Source organism: Ziziphus jujuba, chromosome 2 (assembly GCF_031755915.1).
Source record: "Ziziphus jujuba cultivar Dongzao chromosome 2, ASM3175591v1".
In the NCBI taxonomy this organism is placed as follows: domain Eukaryota; kingdom Viridiplantae; phylum Streptophyta; class Magnoliopsida; order Rosales; family Rhamnaceae; genus Ziziphus; species Ziziphus jujuba.
The window spans coordinates 1,067,098-1,092,154 of record NC_083380.1 but is presented as its reverse complement, the minus strand read 5'-3'; the positions used below and the strand labels follow the sequence as shown (position 1 = coordinate 1,092,154).

General features: G+C 35.7%; 5 protein-coding genes across 7 annotated transcripts; 4 read left to right on the top strand and 1 right to left on the bottom strand.

The window, feature by feature from the left end:
• Positions 1 to 1,494: 1,494 nt before the first annotated feature.
• Positions 1,495 to 2,727, top strand: LOC107417613 (uncharacterized). The gene has a single exon (XM_025073653.3). The coding sequence runs from the start codon at positions 1,745 to 1,747 to the stop codon at positions 2,687 to 2,689; it is 945 nt and encodes a 314-aa protein (XP_024929421.3). The 5' UTR covers positions 1,495 to 1,744; the 3' UTR covers positions 2,690 to 2,727.
• Positions 2,728 to 3,243: 516 nt separating this feature from the next.
• Positions 3,244 to 9,055, bottom strand: LOC107417664 (uncharacterized). The gene is made up of 9 exons (XM_048474377.2): positions 8,453 to 9,055; positions 7,777 to 7,877; positions 7,304 to 7,661; positions 5,313 to 6,173; positions 5,136 to 5,193; positions 4,795 to 4,856; positions 4,603 to 4,709; positions 4,411 to 4,498; positions 3,244 to 4,123 (listed from the first exon to the last, which is right to left on the bottom strand). The coding sequence occupies exons 1-9, from the start codon at positions 8,585 to 8,587 to the stop codon at positions 3,812 to 3,814; spliced, it is 2,082 nt and encodes a 693-aa protein (XP_048330334.2). The 5' UTR covers positions 8,588 to 9,055; the 3' UTR covers positions 3,244 to 3,811.
• A 1,338-nt stretch (positions 9,056 to 10,393) lies between these two features.
• LOC107407566 (zinc finger A20 and AN1 domain-containing stress-associated protein 8) lies at positions 10,394 to 13,133 on the top strand. Its single transcript, XM_048474379.2, has 3 exons — positions 10,394 to 10,499; positions 10,632 to 10,685; positions 12,329 to 13,133. Exon 3 carries the CDS (start codon positions 12,343 to 12,345, stop codon positions 12,862 to 12,864), a length of 522 nt encoding a protein of 173 aa, XP_048330336.2. The 5' UTR covers positions 10,394 to 10,499; positions 10,632 to 10,685; positions 12,329 to 12,342; the 3' UTR covers positions 12,865 to 13,133.
• Positions 13,134 to 15,403: 2,270 nt separating this feature from the next.
• Positions 15,404 to 16,444, top strand: LOC125422488 (zinc finger A20 and AN1 domain-containing stress-associated protein 5). The gene has a single exon (XM_048474380.2). It carries the CDS (start codon positions 15,613 to 15,615, stop codon positions 16,114 to 16,116), a length of 504 nt encoding a protein of 167 aa, XP_048330337.2. The 5' UTR covers positions 15,404 to 15,612; the 3' UTR covers positions 16,117 to 16,444.
• Positions 16,445 to 18,231: 1,787 nt separating this feature from the next.
• LOC107417675 (isoamylase 1, chloroplastic) lies at positions 18,232 to 24,736 on the top strand. 3 transcript variants are annotated; one of them, XM_048474373.2, is made up of 18 exons: positions 18,234 to 18,852; positions 19,423 to 19,605; positions 19,780 to 19,872; positions 20,002 to 20,154; positions 20,452 to 20,543; positions 20,798 to 20,939; positions 21,014 to 21,121; positions 21,238 to 21,323; positions 21,612 to 21,683; positions 21,772 to 21,898; positions 22,061 to 22,147; positions 22,418 to 22,510; positions 22,730 to 22,888; positions 23,119 to 23,202; positions 23,499 to 23,579; positions 23,661 to 23,743; positions 23,811 to 23,928; positions 24,311 to 24,736. In XM_048474373.2, exons 1-18 carry the CDS (start codon positions 18,478 to 18,480, stop codon positions 24,569 to 24,571), a joined length of 2,397 nt encoding a protein of 798 aa, XP_048330330.2. In that variant the 5' UTR covers positions 18,234 to 18,477; the 3' UTR covers positions 24,572 to 24,736. The 3 variants fall into 3 exon arrangements, with proteins under 3 accessions (XP_048330331.2, XP_048330330.2, XP_048330332.2); XM_048474375.2 differs by having other exon boundaries at positions 18,712 to 18,852; positions 19,499 to 19,605; XM_048474374.2 differs by lacking the exon at positions 23,499 to 23,579 and having other exon boundaries at positions 18,232 to 18,852.
• Positions 24,737 to 25,057: the final 321 nt, after the last annotated feature.

Here is a 25,057-nt window from a genome sequence, read left to right as displayed (position 1 = left end):
GCTTCATATATATATATATATATATATATTCATTAGCATTTTGCATGCAATGAAAAAGAAAAAAAAAAAAAGAAGAATATGCATGGGATTTGATTTTATATACATTTCACCAATCTTTTTTTTTTCGATTTTTTTTTTTCCATTTTTATTCTCTTTTTTTTTTATCTTTTTTATTTTGTCTCAAAGATTTTCTGTTTCTTTCATTTGTTTCCTTTGTGACTGTTCTATACAATTAATGCGAATTATTCATTAATAAATTTTTAATCATCTATTAATTGTCTTTGTATGTGTGTATATATATATATATGTATTATTAAATTGCTGTTATAAAATTTTATTGTTATTATATATTATTAATTTATATATATGTATTATTAAATTGCAGCTATAAAATTTTATTGTTATTATATATTATTAATTTCCTCATGCTTTTTCTTCCTTTTTCCTTCTGATAATCCATCCACCTTTGGGATGTGGGATTTGGGATTTTTGTTGTGTACAGAGTTCGTGACTAAAATAGAATATCGTGACACAATTCAACATTTGGTTATGAAAGATAATATTTTGTAGCAAATGTCTTATTGCGAATAAAAAATACACAAATGAATTAATGAACCATGAAATATGCATATAAAAATACATACTGAAAAGTTCCTATTATAAAGGATTTTAGTTTTCATTATTTCAATTAAGAACGTTATAAGTACAAAAGTGAAAATATGAAGAAAATGGATTGTTTCTTAATTGTGAAAGATAAAAGAATGATTGAATTTCAGTAATCAAAAGTTCAAATGTTTAAATTTTGTTTTAGTGATGAGAAAGCTGCCTTACAATCTGTCAAAGGGATCTTTACAGATCATTTATGTCAATTAATTAAAGAAAGTAATTATTAGTAGGGCATTGTGGGGAATGAGGAAGATGCCTTCCATGTTTAATGAACCAAATCCTATTGTATCAGGAAGTAATACCTTTTTGTCAGTCTTATAATATGTAATGTCTAAAACAGCTAAGACACCATGTTAAATTTTTGTCTATCAAATCATAAAAATTTAGCTTTCATTGTACATAATATTATAATCCAATCCAAGTATTCAATACTGGCCACCGCATATATATATATATATATAGCTGTTGAGCATATGGGAATTGGGGCCTACACGGAAAACAATAGGATAAAAAAAGTCAAAAAATGCTTTAGAATCTGCTAACAAGGAGACGCACAAAGAGTTGCTAATTTATATATATGCGGTGCCCAGTATTGAATAATGTTCCTTTGTATGTATATACGATTGTGATTAAATAATGTTCCTTTATATATATTTTTTTTGTTTTAATTTCCAAAGAAGAATGGAATATAACAATGAATTCCTGCTATACCAAGTACTGAAATATTATAGTTTTCAAATCATTTATCATATATGTATATGATTGCGATTATTAATTATCAAGTGTACAAGTAAACTTCAATTAGGTGTATAAAGACTATATCCTCGTCGGCCTTACAGTACACTTTTTTTTTAAAGAAAAGTGGGCCCTATACGAAGAGCCCATCACATAGAATATGCTCGATAAGAGGCCCAACATATCATCAGATAAATGGCGGCCCTCAAGGTGCCGCTTCATCTTCAGTGGTTTCAGACCGTTGATCATCATCACACGGTCCATTCGCCCAATCTTTGAAGCCTCAATTTTAAAGCCGTCTTAAACCTTGAAAGTTGGAGCATTTCGCTTCTGGGCACCAAAAATGGCCGCTATGATCTCCCGCCGATTCAGCTCCAAGCTTCTAAGACCATCTCGTGATTCTTCATTGTACTCCTCCTCCATCTTCTTCACCACCCAAAAGCCCCAAAACTCTGTTCCTGAACCTTTTACGTATCCCACAAACTCAACCATTTTGCAAAGCTTTCAGGAAGTACCAAAACCAAAACCCAAAGCAATTTATAGTCTAGGTTACATTAGGTCACACTCGATTGCCACAGAAAAACTCAACAACCCTGATCTGAATTTACCACCAAATGGAAAACCCAGAAATGGTTTTGCCTTTGGGTCATCATTTCGCTTTGGAGAACTTCAAAGCTCTTGTCTTGATCGATCATGTTCTAGTTTTGGGACCAAATTGACTGATCATAGACTTAATTGGTCAATGGAGAGAAAACCCAGATTCGTTTCAACAACCTCTGATCCATCATCAGCATCATCTGAATCGGAAAAACCCAGAAACACAAGTGAATACCCAAGTCAAAACCCCGGCTTCCAGCACCAAGAAATTGAAGGACCAACCGTTGAGCGTGACTTCTCGGCTCTAGCCAATGAGACGCGTGAAGTCCTAGAGAATTTGATGAAGACCGTCTATAGTTTGAGCAGCGCAGTTGCTCTTCTGAGCCTGGTTCAACTGGGCCTCGGAGCTTGGATTTCGTACATCACTCGGTCTTCTCCCATTACCGAGGTTTCAATTCATAGCTTCGTGGCATTTGGGTTCTCGTTTTCGTTGGCGTTCATGCTGCGCCAATCGTTGAAGCCCATGTTCTTCTTTAAGAAGATGGAGGAGCAAGGCAGGTTGCAGATTTTGACTCTCACACTTCAGGTTGCTAAAAGTTTGAACCTTTTCTTTGTAAGGCTTCGTGGAGCTTCTTTCATCTGTATTGCTGGTCTATCAATTGGATTCTTATTCAATATGCTGTCCAAATGATCTTATTAAAAATTTTATTATAACTATTATTCTTGTTATTCTTTTGCAATAGTAAATTTTTCAGGCAATAGAAATGCATTTCTTTGGAAGAAGTTAGAATCTCGTATGCCAGGAACCACTTAAAACAAGCACATTTTGGAGTTGCATTAAGGCTCCAATTTTGGTCATTATGGTGTAGTGAGTATTCATAGCTTATAGCAAAGCCACCCCATTTATGTGTTCTCATAACAAGTGGTATGCTAGGAACTACTTATACGATACACATTTTGGAGTTGCATTAAACCTCAAATATTGGTTATTGTAATTTATATTTAGTCAACGCTTATAGCAAAACACATTTGTGTCTTCTAATGACAATATTAAGACTCAGTAGGAAATGCTACAAAATTCTGCGTTTTACGAGGTAGCCATGATGGATAAAAGGCATTAATCTGCTTTATATAACAATTGCAAATGATATACAGGGCAATTGGGTCCTCACGGTGAGATGACCAAGAAAATAATGCTGTAAATAAGAAAAGGAAGTGCTGAAGATGAAAGGAGGAACAGTAAAATAACTAGAAGAGGACTCAAAATTTGATGAAACGTCAACTTTTCTCATTTTCTGCTCTTTTTTTTCTTTTTTTTTTCATCTTTTCTTTTTACGTTCTCTTTTTTTTTTTTTTTTTTTTTTCCCTTACTGGAAAATTTAAAATTACAAAAACACCAATGATGTTATTGTTGTCCCTCAGTAAATAAACCATCTATCCATCCACTATTCACAATTTTTATCTAGAGAGCATATAAAATTGGAAAATAAATTCCTAGCAGCTATGAATTCGATCCAAAATAATTTCCCTACTCTTTTCTCTCAGATTTACCAAAACTCCACCGCCTTTCACCGCCCCCCAGCCAAAAAATAAAACAGAAAAAGATCAACACAGAAAACCCAGACAAACTGACAAAAAGAATTGAAACCTTCCGCCGTCACTCCTAAGGACCTTTCTAGAACTTGGACAGAGTTCTTCAGCATGTGCCAAACAATATTCCGCTATAGAAAATTTCTTGGATTTGAACCACCATTGAGCATTCAATTTGGAAGGATTAATCAACCAGGCTCCTTGGAAATATCAGATTCTTCAACTAAGAAGTACCTGAATTGGCTTCTGGTTTAGGTTCTGTACGGACATAGGTGAGACCGCGTGCAGCAGATGAAAGAACAGTATTGCCAGATAACAGAGCACCACTTTCACCTGGAGGGGCCTGGGCATCCCTCTTCCATTGCATGCTCCTAGCACCAGGTCTGATAAGGGGACGAGGCCTAAATGCAGCAGGGATACCTCTTGGAAAAGGGCTTCTAGAAAACCTTGCTGTGGAAAATGGAGAGCCTCGAGCAATTCGTGGCCATGTCATGATAGAAGTGGCTTCCTGATGTGCAGCGCTTCTTCTCGCTACCTGCAAAGTAAGAGTGATCTTGTTATATGACAAAAGCTTGTTTTGCATAGAACTTAAAAAAAATGTGTGTGAGAGAGAGAGAGAGAGAGAGTCCGTCCCCCATTTTCATAGAAACTCATAAATAAAATTCTACTAGATGTATAGAGCGTTCAACTCAATGGAGATGGACACATAGTGAAACGCAAAAAAACAAATGAAACAAGATGTCAAAGCAGTAACTAAAGACGAAGCAAGGAAGGGTTCAAAGGAAGTAAAGATACACTAAAGCCTTCAGTTTATAATATTACCTTGAGAATCCGCGACATAAATGAGGTTCCATCAAGAGATAGTGCATTATCTGCAGCCTCCTTCCGCATGAATTCTACATAAGCTGACCTGAAAAAAGCAACATGCCTTAGTAGAGAGAGGAAAATGTATCATAACAAGTTAAATAAGCATATTAGAATTGAGACGTAAAATCAGCAACTGAAACAACTTACCCTGTTGGTTGCCCTGTAGCTGCATCAGTAATTATAACCACCTTTAGAACTTCCCCAAACTTATTAAAATGTCGAGAAAGACTATCTTTTGTAGCAGCAAAATGGACCTGTACATGAACCAGATAAACGCTCATTTAACCATGAATAAAGATGAACTCTCAGATAAAGAAGGACAAAAGGATGAACTATTACATTGCTAACAAAGAGAGTTCGAGAATCAGCATCCTCTAAAGGACGACCAGAAGCATAAGAACCTGCAAAATAGACAGCAAAGTTATTGATAATAATAACAACAAAAGATTGACACAGGATTTATTATTTATAATAACAAAATAATACCAAATAATAATATCAGCTTTTACATGACACATCACACTTAAAAGTACATTTCATTTCAGAACAAAAGAACCAATATTACCTAAAAGTTTATACTTCATGGTCAGCAGGACTCACAGTCTAGTGGGATACCCCAGAACCAGGAAGAAAATAAGAAAAGCTATAACTACCATCAAAGTTTTTACATGAAAACTCACCAGTAGAAGATGACAGTGCCTTTTGAGACTCTTTCTGAAAAGCTGCAGCAGGTTTTGCCTGTTTTATCATTAATGCAACAGTTCAATGCCATTAAACAGAGTTAAAAGTATATGGAGGAGGTGCAAATGAATGAAAGAGTATACATCTAGTTCTGTCTGAATACATAAATGTCTTACATTTCCATTAACAGTTACAGGGTTGTTGTTCTCCTTCATGGCTAGTGCACCAGGCTTGGAAGCTCCTTCCTCAGCCTTCTGTATGGATTTCCAGCCATCCACTTCTGCAACATCCCTTGGATCCTGATATGGGGGTGGCTTTCGAGTATTCACATTCATAGAAATGTTCACAATCTTTTGTGAAGCATTTGCAGGCTGACCCTGATCTTTATTTCGTGTTACCCGCATAATATCATCAGCATTCTTAGCTACACTGTACTGCATTATAGAATTTTCACCCTTCTTTCCACCCGATGTCCCAGTTTGAGAAACATCAGTAACTCTATGGTCTATAAGATTGGCATCATCATATCCATCATTCTCATATGTAGAATCAGAAACCAAACCAACTTCATTTTCCAACATAGTCATATCGTCTCCATACTTCCCAGTATGGTCACTTCTTTGGAGATATATGGATCGTCTTTGCTTGTGAATTTGGTTAATATCTGTAAATTCATCATCCACAAAAGTGGCATCTCCATATGATGCAATTTGGCCACTGTTCTCTGACACATCCATCCCACGGCCTAACCTGTCAAACACACTCCCCGAGGATTTAACCCTTGTTACATCTTCAGCAGCTTCTGCCACAGCTCTGATTACAGTTGCCATTGGATTTGGCACTCTAGCAACAGACTGAAGTCGTACAGGACGCTCAGCTACTGGTGAGTCAACACTGGTGGTGGAAACAACAGAACGAAGACGCTTCAATGTGGGCTCTGTCACTGAATTAGACGGCCTTGATGTTGCCACTGCATCGCGCACTGCAAATTGAAGAAGCCGTCGAGGGGCAACAATGTTCACTTGAGATGCCTCCCTCTGTCAAAATTCATGCATCAGAAAGTTGTTTAGTATAAACAGCATCAACAATTAAAATGAAAAAGCACAAACACAAATTCTCTTTCAATTACCACTTAAAACATTAGAAATGGCTCAAATAAACAATGAAGAGAGAACATTATTCAAGAAGGAAACCACACAAATGAAAATTTACAATTCTTAACTATGATTCCATACTAAAATTTAGCATTCTAACCACATTACAAGAGTGTTCCAATGGTAAGCATGTGCCTTGAGTCTTTTGGTGTAGCATTCTATGGTACATTACAATTATACAAAGTTGAGTCTAATTTAATCGAGAAGAGAACATATTTATTGAAAAATAGCAAGCTTAAAGCTCCCATGTGAAATGCTGTGAAGACAATTAAGTATAGGAAAGGAAATTCAGTTTGCGCGTGGAAGAGAGGTCATCAGATATTTCATATAATTAGATGCCCTAGCAGTAGAATTAGAAAGAAAATAAACACCATCTGCATCTTGAAACATGCCTACACTTGCACCATAAATAATGATCTAATACTCCATCAGATATTAGATATTTCATATCTAATTTAATTGAGAAGAGAATATATGTGTCTGAAAATAGAAAGCATAAAGCTCCCGTATGAAATGCTCTGAAGACAATTAAGTATAGGAAAGAAAATTCAGTTTGCATGTGGAAGAGATGTCATCACAGATATTTCATAAATTAGATGCCCTATCAGTAGAATTAAAAAGAAAATAAACTCCATCTGCATCTTGAAACATGCTTACGCTGGTACCACAAAGAATGATCTAATACTCCCAATAGTCATGTTTTAAAATATATAATTTTATAGACATACAAGGAAGAAAGTAAAGACTTATAATTCCGAACCCTTCACTTTCACCTAAAAGTTAATGAAAACTCCAAATAAGTTTCCTAAAAGCTGCTTAAGTAATTGACATTGATTCGAGAGGGGTTTGCCCCCACTTCCTCCCACCCCCATAAATTTTCTATGTCAGGACCATGTGCATACTTTGATAAACAAGCTGCACAAACACAAGGGTATATTTTGAATTTTTTTTTTTTCCCCCAAAAACTTCCACATCAACTCTTTGTAATCAGAAAAGAAATTTAGTATCCAAACCTTGATATTCTCTTGGTCATCAGGCCGACTCCTTTTCCTCAGGCCCACTGATCGAGGGGAAGGAGATCTCTTTCCATGATCGGTTCTTACTCTTCGTCTTTGATGAGGTTTTTCCTCCAAATGAATCTTTTCAACCACAGAACTCCTAAGAGGAGGGGGCTCATCTGCATCTCTCACTAGCCCTTTCCATTCCCTTCTATGGCGGCTATTTGATTCCTTACTCGTCTTTACTCTTTCAGACTCAGAATCCACACGATGAGAATCATCTGCTGCAGGCTTTGTTTTAAGCACCTCATTCACATAAGATTCCTCAGGATGTACATATGAATCTAAGTTTGAATCCAAGTGATCCCACAACCTGTTAGGGGGGAAAAAAAAAGAAAAATTAATCAATAACAGGCAACAGAAAAACACATATATATGTTACTGAATGCTGACCAATAATTATCCATGGCCCAAGGGAAATAAATTACCAAGATACAAAAGAATCAGTGTCATCCCCCAAAAACACATTTAACTCATTCCTTGCTTCTACTTTGCGTCTGCCATTCCTTAGTAATACAATCACATATTCCTGCCAAAGCGAACCAGTAAGGCTGAGTTTGAAGTGATCCATCTTCTCAAACAGAGTGGAAAACCATCATGTTATATAGAAGACAAGTCTTCAATCTAGTGCTCGGTGATGCAAAATATCACAAAATAGGCAAAAACTACAATGTATTTTCAGTCAAAAAACATATTAATCCTCATGGAAGTACAGCATACTTGACACACTATGTCTAGACAGCCAAAATAAAATAAAAAACACGTATGCAATGGAATCTGATAAATAAAAAGACCATAAATTAATTTTTTTTCCTTTACTTTTACAGTTAGACATCATCCTCTGTAGGAGTTAGAACAATGAATAACGCCCTAGCAAACTAGATATCAGTAGTATCGCTGATCAATAATCGTCGTTCAAACAAGGCATTACACAGGACATGGTTCAATATAAACCATCCAGTTACATAGAAAATGATAAACCCAGTACATAACCACCAGTAAAATGGTTAATCTCGAAAATGAAGACGAGAACAACACTGAAGTCTGCGAATTTTGAAACACTCGCACTGATTGTAAGAAGCCAAACGAAAGTCAAGTGCGTACCACAAGAGTTTCATCAGTGTAATCCCCCATGAACTCTTTAAGCTTGTGCATCACCTTATCCCTCAACTTGGCTGCTCCATCGTCCGTGAAATTAACCCTAAAAGCCCGATCATCTGAACGATCGACGCTTCCCATCTCCAATGCTTTGCACTCAACAATTTTTTTTTATTTTTTTTTTTGGAAAAACAAATAAAACCCTAATCGAACCTTTACCAAACAACCACCACCAGATATAAACCTAAAACCCCTCCCTTCCGAATCGCGATCTCGCACGAACCCTAACCCCTGGTTCAGAAGACGAAGGAAAAGAGAACGAGTTATCGAACTCGTCCGATGCGACAAAGGTGTTAGATAGGGTCGGTTTTAGGGGGAAATTTTCTCTGGAAAGTGACGGAAAGTGTAGGTTGGGAGATTAGGTTTTTGGCTTTAATTCGCTTTGGTTTCATGGAAAGGAAGCCCAGGGGACGAAATCGCCGGGTAAAGACTGGGAATCAGAAACTAAATTTAATTTGAGGGTTTTCAAGGTAATATCAGTGTCTGCCGACTCCCCCCAATGTGCGAGTATGCAGCATTTTGTTTCCGTTTTTTGGGATAATTATTATTATTATTAGTTTTTTTAGCTACGTTTTGATTATATTTATTTTACTTCCTTTCGTTGGTCTTTTAATGGAAAATCTCTAACATTTAAATACATATATTGTTTTATGAATTTGTTTGTCGTTAAAAGATATACTTTTTTAAAATTTTGTATTCACAATATCTTAAATGATATTTTTATTATTCTAAATACACTTTCAGCTCTTAATATGGTGATCAATTCACATTGTGTAAACCTTATAAATTTCATTTCATGAAAAGTAAACCCTACTAAATAATATTTAATGAAGATAAGCACTCATGAAAATTTTCATAAACCATAAATGGTCAGGTTAGAAACCTTTAATCAATTTACCGAAAGGTTCCTACAAATATTTTATGGCAAAAATTTCATACAACTTTTTCTTGGTTTGAAAATTGTGTATATACAATAGAATTTACTGTTCAAATCTAATTATTTATTGCATATATTAATATTATTTTAAAAAATGTTTATATTTTTGTTTTTGGAAGAAAAAAATAAAGAAGAAACCAAACGGAAAATAATAAGTTATGGTAAGAAAAACTTTGAGAGACCCCTTATTCATTTCTAAAAGTAAAAGCTTTTGGAGAAAAAAAAAAAAAAAAACATTATTAGAATTGGTAGGATTTCTGGTCCCTCCAATCTTTGGTAGAATCTCCATCAATCACTCATACACCTAAACAAAGTGATTCTCCCAACTCCCAACTCTTGCTTATCTCCAAGGTTACATCTTTATTTATTTATTTTGTTAAATCCTAATAATGAATGGATATTGTTTATATTTTTTAGTGAATAATTACTGTTACAGGAATTTGTTTTTTTCATTAATTTAAGTAGTATGTTACAAAAATGTTGACATTTTTATTTTTATTTTATTGCTTTTCATTACACATTTCTGGTGCATGATATTATTGATTCGATTATTCTTAAACTGTTATGAATTTGCATGTGCTGTAAATCGAGCATCTCACATTGCCTATTTCTTCAAGCTTCACCAATTTAACTTCCGTAGGAAAAGAATATATAAATTATTTATTAATCAAAATTAATAATCATAATGAAAAAAAAAAAAAAAGAATTTTAATGTATATCATAAAATAGAAAAAGACGAAGATTACAGAGAAACAGAATATGACAAAATAGAATACGTAACCCACTTTGTTTTCAAAAAGACTGATCGGACGAAACCAAACCCATTGGAACTCTACTTTAGCGGGATCTGTTACTGGCCCCTTTTAAGATTCAGTGGATATTAACTAGTAAACAATTGCCGCGTGTAATGAAGTGCATGAGGTTGGGAGTAGGTGATCCTTCACTCTCCTCCACTTTCTTCACCCTATCACACCACCGCATATAAATCTGAAAGGTGGATCCTCTGGCTTCGGACTCCTCCTCCGGTTCTGACACCTTCTCTTCCCTGTTCGCTTTGTAGGCTCTCTTTCTCTCTCTCTCTCTCTCTCTTCTTTCCCGATTATTATTATTATTATTTTTCTTTTTTGCTTTATTTTAAAGTTGTTTATTTGATTTTCTCTTTGTTTCTGTTTTTGTTTATTATTGAAGGGGGGAGGGGAAATCCGGTTACTCCTCTGAAGAGATTGGTTTTTCTGCGGACAGGTTAGAGTCCTCTTAATCATAAGTTTCTTCTATATTCAAACTTTTTGCTTTTCTTTTTTGTTTTTTTTTGAATGGAATTTATGGTAGGAAAATAGAAAGCTTTAGTTTTACTGGGTTTTGGTTTTTTGTTCTTAAGAAATAAAACTTTCAAAATCACCGTTTGTTAAATATACATAGAAATGTGTCTCTAAATTCTGAGGAGAAAGAAAATGTTTTTTATTATTTATTTTTAGAGATTTAGGGTTTATGTATCGGATTAGAGTTAGTCTGTGGTGGGGTTATTTTGATGTAATTACGTGTATTTGGTTTCTGCGATATGATTATGATCATAGTTACTATTATTATTATTATCGAGCTTGAATTTTTTGGCAAAATGAATTTATGCTTTTTTTTTTTTTTGGGTTTAAAAATAAAAAATAAAAAAATTGAATTTTGAATTATGCGTTTAAACTTTAGAGACAGATGAATTTTGTTGTATGCTTGGTTTTGTATATGTTATTTTAGTTTCGATATTGGTTATACAATAGAGAAGGACAACACCACTAATTATATACAATAGCTCTCGGTTGGAATGATGATTTTATTACTCTTGGACTAGTGCAGACGAATATGCCAGTGGTTTGAGACATTTAAATTTAAACATATTGGTTAGAGGAAGCAAAGGAAATTGTATTTGATCCTCAAGAGTACTTGCTAAAAACTTAAGGTGTTAAAAGACTGATATTCTGTCAATATTAATAATAATGATGGTTATTAATGTCTATGGCGTTATCCTATTTCAAAGTTATGTAATTCTAGCTTTGAAAATTTTACATCATTGTCTGAAGCACTATTATTCCTCGTAATAAAAGAATTTTTGTAACTGGGTTCTCTGGCCTTTTGTTAAGTATATGTGTAAGGATTGTTGAACCAAGGAAGCTATAGAGTTTTTAAGTATCCTCTCCCTTGTAACTCAAAGTGAGACTAGTTTATTAAAGTTTAGTGGACAGTCTGTAGTCTACTAGTTTTTCGAGTTAATTTGAGAAACTCATCTGTTTGTATTTCTAAAGCTGTCTTCTTTTCTTCCTCTTTGTTTAATATACTGTTGAGGTTCTGTGGAAAAACTTGCGACACGAAAGTTTATGTTACTTGTCAAAGACTTTCCTTTTGCTAGCAAGATTGTCATTTAGTAGGCTTGTGCACTTGAAGATTTGGTTTATTGGCGTTGCTTGATCACCGAATTCTTTTGGCTTCCTTCTTGGCAGAGAGGCTTCTGCAAAGTTAGTTTTTTAGAAAGGTGAAGTAAATCAGTTGTGTGGAGAGCGGGTGAGGAAAAGTGTCAAACTTTCCCCTGTGATGCATTTATCTTTTGGAAAATGTAGAATGAGTTTAAAGGGTTTCTATTGGGTTATACTTAGAAAAGAAGCCATCTGTTGTCTTATGCGGACAATCTTTCTGTTGCATTCTTTTCTCAAGAAATGAATGCTTTCCTAATATATGTGTGTGATAAATTATATATAACTTGAGAACTTACTGCCAGGATTGTTTTGAGTCTGGACTACATGGCTGAATGTAGATAAAGTATTTATTCATTTCGGTATCTGAATTGAGATTACGAATTTACTTCTGTTGTCATTGAATTCAAAGTCAATACTTTGGTTCAGGAAAGTTTAAAGAAATGGAGCAAAATGAGACAGGGTGCCAAGCAGCTCCTGGAGCTCCCAAACTCTGTGCCAACAACTGCGGATTCTTTGGAAGTGCTGCAACCATGAACCTGTGCTCTAAGTGCCACAAGGACTACGTGTTGAAGCAAGAGCAAGCTAAGCTTGCAGCATCTTCCATTGGGAATATCGTAAATGGCAGCCCCAGTGACACTGGGAAGCAGCCTATTGTTACAGTGCCTGTAGATCCACAAATAGGTTTTGCGGAGTCAAATCTTTTATCGTCACAGGCATCCTGTAATTCATCTTTGAACACAGAAAAGGATGAGGAGAAGGCAAAAGAAGGTCCAAACAGGTGTAGCACATGCAGGAAGCGCATTGGTCTAACAGGGTTCAATTGTAGGTGTGGGAATCTCTTCTGTGCAGTTCATCGCTACACCGACAAACACGATTGCCCCTACAATTACCGGACTGCTGCTCAGGATGCTATAGCGAAAGCCAACCCTGTTGTCAAGGCTGAGAAGCTGGATAAAATCTGAAAGTGTGTTAGACTTTGAGGGTGGTTCATGTGCTATACCTAGCTCTTCGTTTCTTACCGTCCACGAGGGTTCTATGGGGTTGATCTGTTATTATATTAGAGTCTCCTTATGTTAAAGATGGTTGAAAGCTTGTGTAGGGCATCAACGTAATGGGTCCTACTGCATGTTAGTGTGATGTTTCACTTGGCTTCTATATCTTAATGCTCTCTTGTGTTGGTTTTAATGGACTGTGTTATGGCTTAGTTTTAATTCGATCCCCTGTTATTTTCTTTTCGATTTTATTTCATGAATTTAGTAATATAATTATCCTTAATAATTGAAATGGAAAGTTAGTATCAAAAACTGTTCTTTTAAAGATTGGGAAAAATATTGAATGAATGGAAAGTTTCTTCAAAACTGGTTTTGTTTAAAGATAAGGAAAAATATTAAATAAAACGGCATGAAAGTGGGAAAATAGGATTAGCTCTTTACCATAGACTTTTTATTTTGGCTTTTGCTAATCGTTGGTCAGCTTCAGATAAAAAGATGGTTGATTGTAAAGTTATCTTATTTGACCAAACCGTATTAATGAAATTATATTTATTAATTTTATTATTATTTTTGTTTAATACAAAAAAATTCTTCGGGGTTTTTGTTTTCTTAGAAAAATATGATGGTCAAAAGAGGAAGTGAAAGAGAGCAGCGTGGCAACAAACGAAGTTGAACCCAGCCACCATTTTCTCACCTTTTTATCCTCCATTTTTTTTTTTTTGAATAAGTGTTCGGTGGTGGGACCGGCATCGTAAGTCGTCCTAATCCGACGGAAGTGAGGTAGAGGGGGGTTTCAGGTGGTGGGCCAGACCATACGTGTTTATAACTATTTTGCCCCCGCAACTTGACATCTGACATTGTCCTCCCGTGTTCATCCGCCACATACGAAACAGCGCTGTATCTAAAACGAGAACCGTCTGATCTAACGCTTTTGTTTGACTTTTCGATAGCGAGTCGCATCGTGGGGCCCGGGTCAAGCGGTGGGGTCCTTCATTCACCGCCCCATAGGCTTTAAAATCTCTTTAGTTTATCAGCCTAGCCGCGGTTTAGAATTTTACATGGTGCGCTTATGTTGTGCAATTCGTATACTAAAAGGTAACACAAACGAGGAGAAGTAAGAGGACCCACCCTTTTTTTATATTTTAGCTACTCCTTCTGCTTCACCGTATAACAACACCCCTATTACCCTATGCTACAGCGGACCTATATCTCCTCACCATCACGTAATATATATGCTTATTTGTTTTATTTTAGAGAATTGGATACAGAATTATTAGCCATTGTCAATAACATAATAAAATAAAATAAAAAATGAAGTGCATGGGACCGCAGCTTTAGTAAATAGGAAATTACAAAGTGATAAGAGAGAGACAGAGAGAGAGAGAGAGAGAGAGAGTCAAATATAAAAATGTGAAAATCATAATAATGGGTTTGAATTAATTTTAATAAAAATGGAAGAAAGGTTCTAAAATAAACAGTCCCACGCGCAAGAACAAGAGCTGACGCGTGTCAGGCACACGTGTTTGTCACGGTAAGGAGGATATTGGCATGGCAGACACAGAGAAGCGAAAGAGAGAGAGCGACTTGCGAGAAAATGAAATGTGGTCAGATTGGGCGGCTTACAAAAGCTGGACCTCTCAACAAATTGCCCCTCCTTCCCCCCTTTCTCTCTCTCTCCTCTCTCCCCCCACTTGCCTCTCTCTCTCTCTCTCTCTCTCTCTCTCTCTCTCTCTCTCTTCCTTTTTTGCCCTTCTTTTGTTCTAAGCCTCTCTACCAGTTCCACCGCGTTTGCTTCGCTCGTTTCATTTTTATATATATATATATATATATATTTGTTTTTCGTGTCCTAATCATGCACAATTTGTGCGTGCGAAAAATATCCCACCTTTCATTTTTTTTTCTTTTTTTTTTATAGGTTTATGGTTAATTTTAATTGTTTTCATTTTCATTGTTAATTTAAATTTGCCCAAAAGGTAAACTTGAAGAAAAAGATTGCCATAGGGTGTTGGCAAAGCATCAATTATTTAGATTTGGATGGGATTTTGGATCAAAACAAAATCATAAAATATGAAAACAATGGGCTGAAAGAAATTTGATATGAAAATTCATTTCTTTTTTCCTTTTCAATTAATAAATAAATATCTTAATTAATTAATAAAATTGGAAAACTTAAAAAATTAAAATTAAAAAAACAGAGAAACGCATGTGATTGACTTTTACGATATCAACAAACGCGAGAATTTGATCGACGGCTGAATTTGATCGTGCGGTCAAACAATGCAGGTCCCAGACCAGGTTGATGCATCCGAAACTTTCTCAATAATGACCATTGCCACGTCAGAGCCACTCTAGAAGGAGGAAAAATAAATAAATAAATTGTTATTATATATATATTTTATGAAAAAGGCCAAAAAAGAAAAAAAAAAGGAAGCCGGTAAATCAAGAAAAGTCTAAAGGGCAATTCGGTAACACTGAAAACAAAAATGTTTGATACGCGTCTCTATGAGGCCCATATTCCATCGCCATTACCGACCTTTCGTCCCTTCAAATCCCCATTTCTCTCTCGCACATACCAAACCCAAACCCTTCTCTCTCTCCCTCTCTCTCTCTCTATCTGTCTATCTTCAAATTCCTCTCTCTAAAACAATTTCGACTTTCTCTCTTTAAGAAAAGCCTGAAACTTTCTTCCCTCTGAAAGTCGGAATCAAAATCGGAGAAATGGCTCAGAGGACGGAGAAGGAAGAGACCGAGTTTAAGGTCCCAGAAACCATAACTCTCTGCGTAAATAACTGCGGTGTAACCGGTAATCCAGCCACCAACAATATGTGCCAGAAGTGCTTCAACGCTACCACCACAGCCTCCACCACCTCCGCATCTACCGCAAATTTGAAGTTTTCCGGCGACAAAAGTCCGATGTCTAGCTCAGCTTGCCCCGTGGAGCGATCTGATAGTCCGGCCGAAAGCAGCCGCAAAACGACGTTGGAAAGTACGAGATCGGACGAACCGGCGCTGTTTTCAGCTAGACGTGTGGTCAACAGGTGCTATGGTTGCCGGAGAAAGGTTGGCTTGACCGGATTCCGTTGTCGTTGCGGCGAGCTGTTCTGCGCGGAGCATCGGTACTCGGACCGACACGTTTGCAGCTACGACTACAAGGCAGCTGGACGCGAAGCGATCGCGAGGGAGAATCCGGTGGTCAAAGCTGCTAAAATCGTCAGGGTTTGATCGATTTGTAGAAATGATAAAAGAAATTCTAAAATTCAACGAATTAGACAAAATTTCAAAAAAAGAAATCGAAGATTTTACAGGGATCGTATTCGATCCACCGATCTCTCTCTCGGAGACTAGAGCGCGATCTTCATGTGAGAGAAAGTTTAGAGGGAGAGAGGAGAGATTGTTATCGAAGATCAAATTCTCTCTGATAATTATCTTTTTCTTTTTTTTTTTTTACTTTTAATTTTATTATGTTTCGGGTTGTTGTCTTATTTTTATTTCTATTTTGATTTTTTTTTTTTAATCTTTGATTGCAAATGAAAACTATTGTGGTTTACGATATTCTGGCTTTCGTGTTTGGTGTTGGAGATTTTTCTTTCTATTTTTCTGAAAAGGAAAAATTGTAGATGGCAGTCATATGTAAATTTGATGAAGAATTTGGGTGTTTCGTCTTTTTAGCAATCGCAACTGGAAAATTCGGCTGGAAGGTTGAGAAGTGTGGGCCCAAAAATTGACATAAATATATATATATATGTATATATTATTTTATTAAAAAAATAATCTTTATCGTGAGCTATCGAGATGATAAGAGAGGTGTTGGTGGGAGAGTGAGTCAAAAGCGGTAAAATGCCGCGAGTGGTGGCCGGAAACATGATTGGCATGATGAGGTCCAATGGGGTGTTGCCATGTGTATGTGCGGTATAAAGTGGTACAGAACTAAGAAGCTGTAAAGTGGGGTTTGAAGGGAACATGTGCGTATGGTAATTGGATTGCTGAATCTATAAAATTATTATTATTATTTCGGATTAAAAAAATAAAAAAAAGAAGGAGAATGAGGATCTCGAGGGGAGATGGTATAATCGGAGGGCTATGGTTGAGAGTTAACGTATCAAAGAAAGGGATGACGTAGATGGTGTCCCCCGTGTACAGTTGTACGTGGGTGGGGACCACTTGGGGTTAGGTCGTTGTTACCGATGAGTGACCTTTGATGGAATGAAAAGGTGTCAGAAAATTTACATTGTATAAGAGTATCCAAACCTCTTCCTCAACCAAATCTAGTTACGAGGCTTTTATGTTTTTTTTACTATTTTACTATTAATTAATTAAAAAAAAAAAAAAAAAGAGAGGATTTTCCTCTTCTATTCTTTTGATTTGTCCAATGTTGGAGCCGACTGCTCAATATCTTTATGAAAATCTAAAAATGTAAATTGCTAATATAAGAGAAACCAAGAACAATATCGAAAGTAATAATTTACCCCCAAAAAAAATTAAAAGAAAACAACAAAAGTAATAAGAAAAGAAAAGATTGGCACATGAGAGGCATAGTCTATTTTCTATGATGGGGTCTTTTGGATGGGTGATGGAATATTTACAAAAAGAAAATATTTAAAAAGAAAGAAATAAAGAAAGAAAGATAGAGATTGGGGGGAGCCCAGTAAATATTGCCATGGGCAAGAATACTATGTTGGGGACCAAAGCCTAAAAGATTGGCCCCCCATTCCCCCATTACCCAACAAATAGAAAAAATAAAAAATAAAAAGTAAATGGATGTTTTTTTTTTTTTTTCCTGGTGAATAATGGATGGGAATCTATTAGTTCCAATACAAAGTACTCTCTTGCATGAAAGCATGGATGGGTATTTAACTTAAAAAGCTAGTAAGTTTTGTAACTAAAATTAAGAGAGGAAGAAAAAATGCAAAAAATACATTGGAAAGATATCAAGCTTGCTTAACATTGTATGAGTTTTAAGGAGTTTGTAGAAGAATTCAATACAAAAATAATATCTTGCATCAGAAAAAATGAATTGAACTTGAAATTTAAGGAGTTTATAAAAGAATTCAATACAAAATTAATATCTTGCATAAGAAAAAATGCGTTGAACTTGAAAAGGTGGCTACTTTCCACCTCTAAACCACTTGTAGCAGATGACACCAAAAAACAAAAAAAGGCCAAAATACCACTTGTAACAAGCCTTTCACCGTTTGGGTGTCTATAAAATTTATCGAATTGTTTGAGAACGTTAAAAAAAAATAAAAATAAAAAAATAAAAAGGAACCCAATTGGGATTATCAATGAAATTATTTGAAAAAAATCTAGAAGAGGAATTCCGAAGGTAAAGGAACAGAGGTGAGAGTGAAAGAGCTATGGAGTGGGCCCATCAAAGTGTATCAGATGGCGCCACCAAGGCACCCACAAACAAAAACCGATGATGGAAACGTATAATAAATCTAAGCGGAGAAGTGCTTGATTGATACTCATTCCTTCTCCATCTCCATATGACACTATCCCTATCTCTTTCTGTTTTGTTCATCCATTTCGAAATTTGATCAAATCAAAAAGTAGTGAAATGTTGCTCGTTTAACACATGAAGGAATGGAACAGCTAACTACGTGCACTTCGAGCTTATTGTATTATGCTCCAAAACTCCATTCTTGTAGATCCTCTTGGCGCTTCCATTTCAATGGTTCGAAGATTCTGGACCAAACCCATAAACCAACTCTCAGTTGGAGGATGAACCCAAATTCTCAATCTTTAGTTGTCAAAGCAAAAGATGGAGGAGGAGGGGCTGAGCTGGACTCTGCGGCTCTTGTGGTTGACACCCCCAAATTGCGAGGCTTTCAGGTGCTGAAGGGCAATCCGACACCGTTTGGTGCCACAGCTCGTGAAGGTGGTGTCAACTTTGCTGTCTACTCTGGCAATGCGGTTTCTGCTACTCTCTGTTTGTTCACCCTCTCGGATTTAGAGGAGGTACTCTATTTTTTATTATTATTAATAACTTGCACTTGTTTATAACCATTGCCAATTTAATAAATTTATCATTTTTTAAATCTTTTTCTTTTTCTTTTTCTTTGATACATGGTGCTAGTTTTTGTTATTTGGGACTTGTGGTAGTGAGTGGTTTAATACAGAAAACATGATTCTTTATTTATGTTATTATATACTATATATATATATATATATATAAATATATTTATCCATTTTCATTTTACCATGTAGCATAATCTTGATGGCATAGGAGGGGGATGATTAGGCTTATTTTGAAGCTGATAGCAAGCGTATTATAGATGGTGCATTTATTTTCATCCAACTTTGTCCTCAAAATTCTACTGCGACTTTCTAGCAACAACTATTATGATCTCTGAGAACTTTCTTGAACTTCGCCTTCTTTGCATTTTTGTTAACTTTCTTGATAACTACGAAGGATAATACTTGTAATTTATTAGACTACTAATCAGGATGTATACTTGATCCTGCTGCTTGTCAAGATACTTAGTTTGTGTGTGTGCAAATGATACCATTGCCACTTTTCTGATGCAGAATAGAGTGAGTGAAGAGATCTCTCTTGATCCTAAGACTAATAAGAGTGGAAATGTGTGGCATGTTTTTCTTAAAGGAGATTTCGACAATATGCTTTACGGTTACAAATTTGATGGGAAGCTTTCTCCGGAAAAAGGGCATTACTATGATTATTCTCGTATTGTACTGGATCCCTATGCAAAGGTCAGTGACGTTAACAAGCTATCTTTGATTTTGTTTGTCATAGCTGTTGTTTTATCCAATGAAAGAAGAATGTTAATTCCTTATGCGTGGATAGATGATTTTTTTCATGAGTTCTTCTAACTTGTTTCTGGATTCAACATGTAATGAGACTTGACTTGCCTTGCATTTGTCTAGGCAGTTATACGCAGAGGAGATTTTGGCACTTTAGGACCTGATGGTGATTGCTGGCCCCAAATGGCATGCGCTGTACCATCTTCTAATAGCAAGGTATTCAGTCCATATTCTGCTACTTTTAGTCAAATGATATGTTTTCTAGTCATTAGTTTCTTGTTTAGAATTTTACTTTGAGTATGTTAGTTTCTTCTAATACTATTTTGTTCTTCCATTTGATTTCAGTTTGACTGGGAAGGAGATTTACCTCTGAAATACCCACAAAAAGATCTTATTATATATGAAATGCATGTTCGGGGTTTTACAAGGCATGAATCAAGCAGGACTGAATTCCCTGGTACATATCGTGGTGTTGTCGAAAAGCTTGATCACTTAAAGGTACAGTTGCAGAGCTTCTGGAATAAACTTGCATGGCTGCATATAGAAATTTCATACATTTTTCTTGTTAGCGTGTTTGACTATGATTATTGGTTCATCTACAAAGATTAGGATTTGAAATTAAATAGTTTGAACTAAACTTTTTCCCTCATGTTACAATGTGAAAAAAGAATAGAAACCCCTTGTTTTTTTTCCTCCATCAATTCTGCTTTACGTCTTTCAATGGTTGTGATTGAACAATCTCTCTTTAGCAATCATATACAAAAATTGTCCTGATTTGGTTTCTTTATTTTGTAGGAGCTTGGTATCAACTGTATAGAGTTAATGCCATGTAATGAGTTCAATGAGCTCGAGTACTTCAGCTACAATTCTGTCCTGGGTGATTACAAGTAAAATGTTATTACCTTACGTTTATAGAATTGTATCCTTTGGTTGCGTGTATGTTTTTATGGACATTTATTTGAAATTTAACAATTCAATAGAGTTAAAATATATCATTCATTAATTTGTAATTATGTAATGCCTACCTCGGAAAGGGTAACTATGTGTCAATTATTTTTGAATTACTGAGCTTTTCAGAGTTTAAGAATGTCATTCACGTATTATTATTCACATGTATAAATTTATAATATTTCTTGCTCAGGGTAAACTATTGGGGATATTCAACTGTCAGTTACTTTTCACCAATGATTAGATATTCATCTGCTGGCGTAAGTAATTGTGGCTATGATGCGATAAATGAAGTCAAGCTTCTTATTAGAGAGGCACATAAACGAGGAATTGAGGTGACAGCTAATACCATGACTGATTTTTTATTTATTTTTTCTTGGAATTTTCAATTCTAATTCCACCTAAGCAGGTGATCATGGATGTCGTTTTCAATCACACAGCTGAAGGGAATGAAAATGGGCCCATTTTATCTTTTAGAGGAGCTGATAACAGTGTCTATTATATGCTTGCCCCCAAGGTATAACTCTGAGTCTATTACAAGTTATTTATTTTGTTGGTTATAAGGTTACAGTTTAATATAATCTTTATCCATCCTTATTATGAATTAATCTGTCTTTCCATATGGACTTACAGGGAGAGTTCTATAACTATTCAGGATGTGGTAACACATTCAATTGCAACCATCCTATTGTGCGCCAATTTATAGTGGACTGCTTAAGGTAGAGTTTCAATGATTCTCGTCACATGATTTAGCATATACCTTAATTTCTAAAGTTTATTGTTTTGACAAGTTTCCTTTGTATTGTATATTTTATACTGTTTCATTGATATGTGTTGATTTCATCTGAGGTATAAAGTGGACGGGCTGAAACTTTTACTCTCCAAACCTGTTCTGTATCCGTTTACGTAATTTTGTTTATTTAGTTACAGCTATCATTTTAAATTCCATAGGATTATATTTCTTTGCTTTTCTTTTCTGTTTAACTTTTCCTTGGGCTCTGTCACAGATACTGGGTAACAGAAATGCATGTTGATGGGTTTCGCTTTGATCTTGCTTCTATAATGACCAGGGGTAGCAGGTAATCTATCATATACTGTTTTGTTTTAGTTTATCAAGCCAGATTTCTGATTTCTTGAATCCTTCTATCGCTTTCTTATTGCAAGCAGTCTTTGGGATGCGGTCAATGTATATGGGAATCCAATAGAAGGTGACTTGCTGACAACTGGGACCCCTCTCAGCAGCCCACCATTAATTGACATGATAAGCAATGATCCAATACTCCGTGGAGTGAAGGTTCTTATTTTAGATTTCCCCCTTGACATTCGTTGTAAATATCTATCTTTTTGACTTGGGGAATTACTGAGAACGGATTGGAGCTATTTTAATAACATTATTTACTCATAGACAACCTTTCTTACTAATATATGTGAAATTTTTCCTGCCCTTTTGAATCAGCTTATAGCTGAAGCATGGGATACAGGAGGCCTGTATCAAGTTGGCAAGTTCCCTCACTGGGGTGTCTGGTCAGAATGGAATGGGAAGGTAAGTTCAGATGTTAAATTGTTGTTTGGTCATTCCAATTAATATAGTATAAAAAGATGATGACAGTAGAATTATGCATCATGGAAACTTTATGTCCATTAACTATTTACATTGATGTTAAATTGTTAAGTTAAACTCGCAAACAAAATTATAGGAAATTTGTAATTAAATGTAGATTCTGAATTGCATCCGTAACTAATTTTGTCCAGGACCTTATTGGAAGGCTATTTCCATTAGCACTCAATTTTCTATCCTTCTCTTGACTTACAGTATCGAGACATAGTGCGGCAATTTATCAAGGGTACAGATGGTTTTTCTGGGGCTTTTGCAGAATGCCTGTGTGGGAGCCCTAACTTGTACCAGGTAAAATTAGTTGCGTCTATTGTTTTTATGATTTTTAAGAAACATTTTTCCAGTTCTCACCTTTATTGCTGTTAAATCGATTAGACTCCAGAACTTTGTCTCTGAGGAGATAATGAGCTTATTTCACCAATTTTATGTTGGAAATATTAAAGAATGTAAATTCCTTGATTCTTTCTTTTCTTCTTTATTTTGGTTAATGCTGTTAAATCTTTGGATCAGGAAGGGGGAAGGAAACCTTGGAACAGTATCAATTTTGTCTGTGCGCATGATGGTTTTACTTTGGCCGATTTAGTATCCTATAACAAAAAACATAACTTGGCAAATGGAGAAGACAACAATGACGGAGAGAATCACAATAATAGCTGGAACTGTGGACAGGTAGATCTCTATGCAATGCTATCTTCTGGACTTCCCTATAAACCCAATAACATTCTCCATGTGCTAAGCACTAAAGCCTAAACATAGGCATTGTTAAGTTTGTAAAACAATGAAGCGTGACTGTTTAAACTAAGGGGTGTTGCTTTGATAATATTATGATTAGGAAGCTTTTTTATATGATTCATTAAGCGTACTAAGTTTTCATTCTGTTTTTGAACACAAATATATAGGAGGGAGAATTTGTAAGCATTTCTGTGAAGAAATTAAGGAAACGACAAATGCGGAATTTTTTCCTCTGCCTCATGGTTTCTCAAGTAAGGTTCAGTGATACTTCTTTCTTCATGTGGAATACAGTGGCATCAGTCTGCGGACCACAGCTTATGCTTACGAACTTGTCACTGTTCTTGTTTCTTTTCCATTTCACTTTTATTTACCTTTTGGCACCGACATTTTGAAGAGGCCTTTTCTTTTTCTTTGTTTTTGGGTTGTTGTATTAGAAAGAAATTGCATTGCTGCAGATTTTGTTTTGATCAGCACTTCTACATAGAACATGCTGAAGATTTGGCTTGTCTTTTATTTCTTACTTTTTTTTTTTCCCCCTTTATGTCAGGGTGTTCCAATGATATATATGGGTGATGAATATGGTCACACAAAAGGGGGAAACAACAATACGTATTGCCATGATAATTATGTAATCATTTGAGCACTGCTGTTCTATGCACTTCATCACACACAGTTGTTAATTCTTTTCTTAACTACAACTGCAATGCAGATTAATTACTTCCGTTGGGATAAGAAAGAAGATTCCTCATCAGACTTCTTCAGATTTTGCTGCCTTATGACAAAATTCCGGCAGTAAGTATATTTGCTTGCTTTTAAGTTATATTTTGCACGTTGTTTGACATGAATGATGATCTTGCAGGGATTGTGAGTCGCTTGGCTTACATGATTTCCCCACTGCAGAGAGGCTGCAGTGGCATGGTCATGCTCCTAGGACGCCAGATTGGTCTGAAAAGAGCCGTTTTGTGGCCTTCAGTCTGGTATGCTCTCTTGTTGCCACCTTCTTTGTAAAAAACTAAACAACCATGGTTTGGTTAACTTGCTTTACTGATGAGTTGTCATTCTTTTTTGGTAAATGATGAGTTTTCATTCTTTATCCTATGGTTTGGAGACTATTTGATTTGACTCGTGAACATAATATACACACACTGAAAAGTACCTGAGACCGTTGTTAAAGTAAATGAAAAACTCATTTGGAAAGTCAAAAAGAACTCTTGAAGCTGTATGGTCAGTAATGGATGTATTAGATATCAAGTTTTTAATCTTTCTCAACAAGTATTCTTTGTCAGAAATGTTGTCTATATATATATATATATATATATGTATATAATGCCTTTGACTGGAAAACAATTTGGACACCAGATGGACTCGGTGAAAGGAGAAATCTATATTGCCTTCAATACCAGTCATCTAGCAGTTACCATTTCGTTGCCGGAGAGGCCTGGACACAGATGGGAGCCATTGGTAGATACCAGCAAGCCTGCTCCATATGACTTCCTTTCTAGTGACCTTCCAGGAAGAGATATTGCAATTCAACAGTATGCACACTTCCTCGACGCCAATATCTACCCCATGCTAAGTTATTCTTCCATCATTTTATTGCTCTCTCCAGCTGAAGAGTAGTTTATAAGCTCCAAAAATCCCAGATATATGTTCAATATTAACGAGTTGAGAAGTAAAAATCATTTGAGTATTGATTGTTATAAGTAGTTTTAAGTGACTTATGTATATGCCGTTGAGCTCCTATTCCCAACCTAATTAAACCACAAACTTAATAATGTTTTTAGACATGGTTTAACAATGACTAATTCTTTCATATAAACAAAAAACAGTAAGTACAGCTAAGTTTTCACGTCCGCATAGATTATGCACCACTTGTGCCTTGGAAGCTCCACGGTTTCAACGTTGTGGTCCTTTATGAGTACCCAGTTTTTCAATAAGCCAATGAAAGATGCCCATTCACAACTTCCAACTTCCTTAGCTGGATGTGGAATAATGTTGGTGTCAACTTGTATGTTTTTCTAGTGACCCTTTAGCCAAACGTTAGTGTAGACCTGAACAAGCTTTTATGTTCCCTGCATGGTTGCATACAAAAAAAAATTTGAAAAC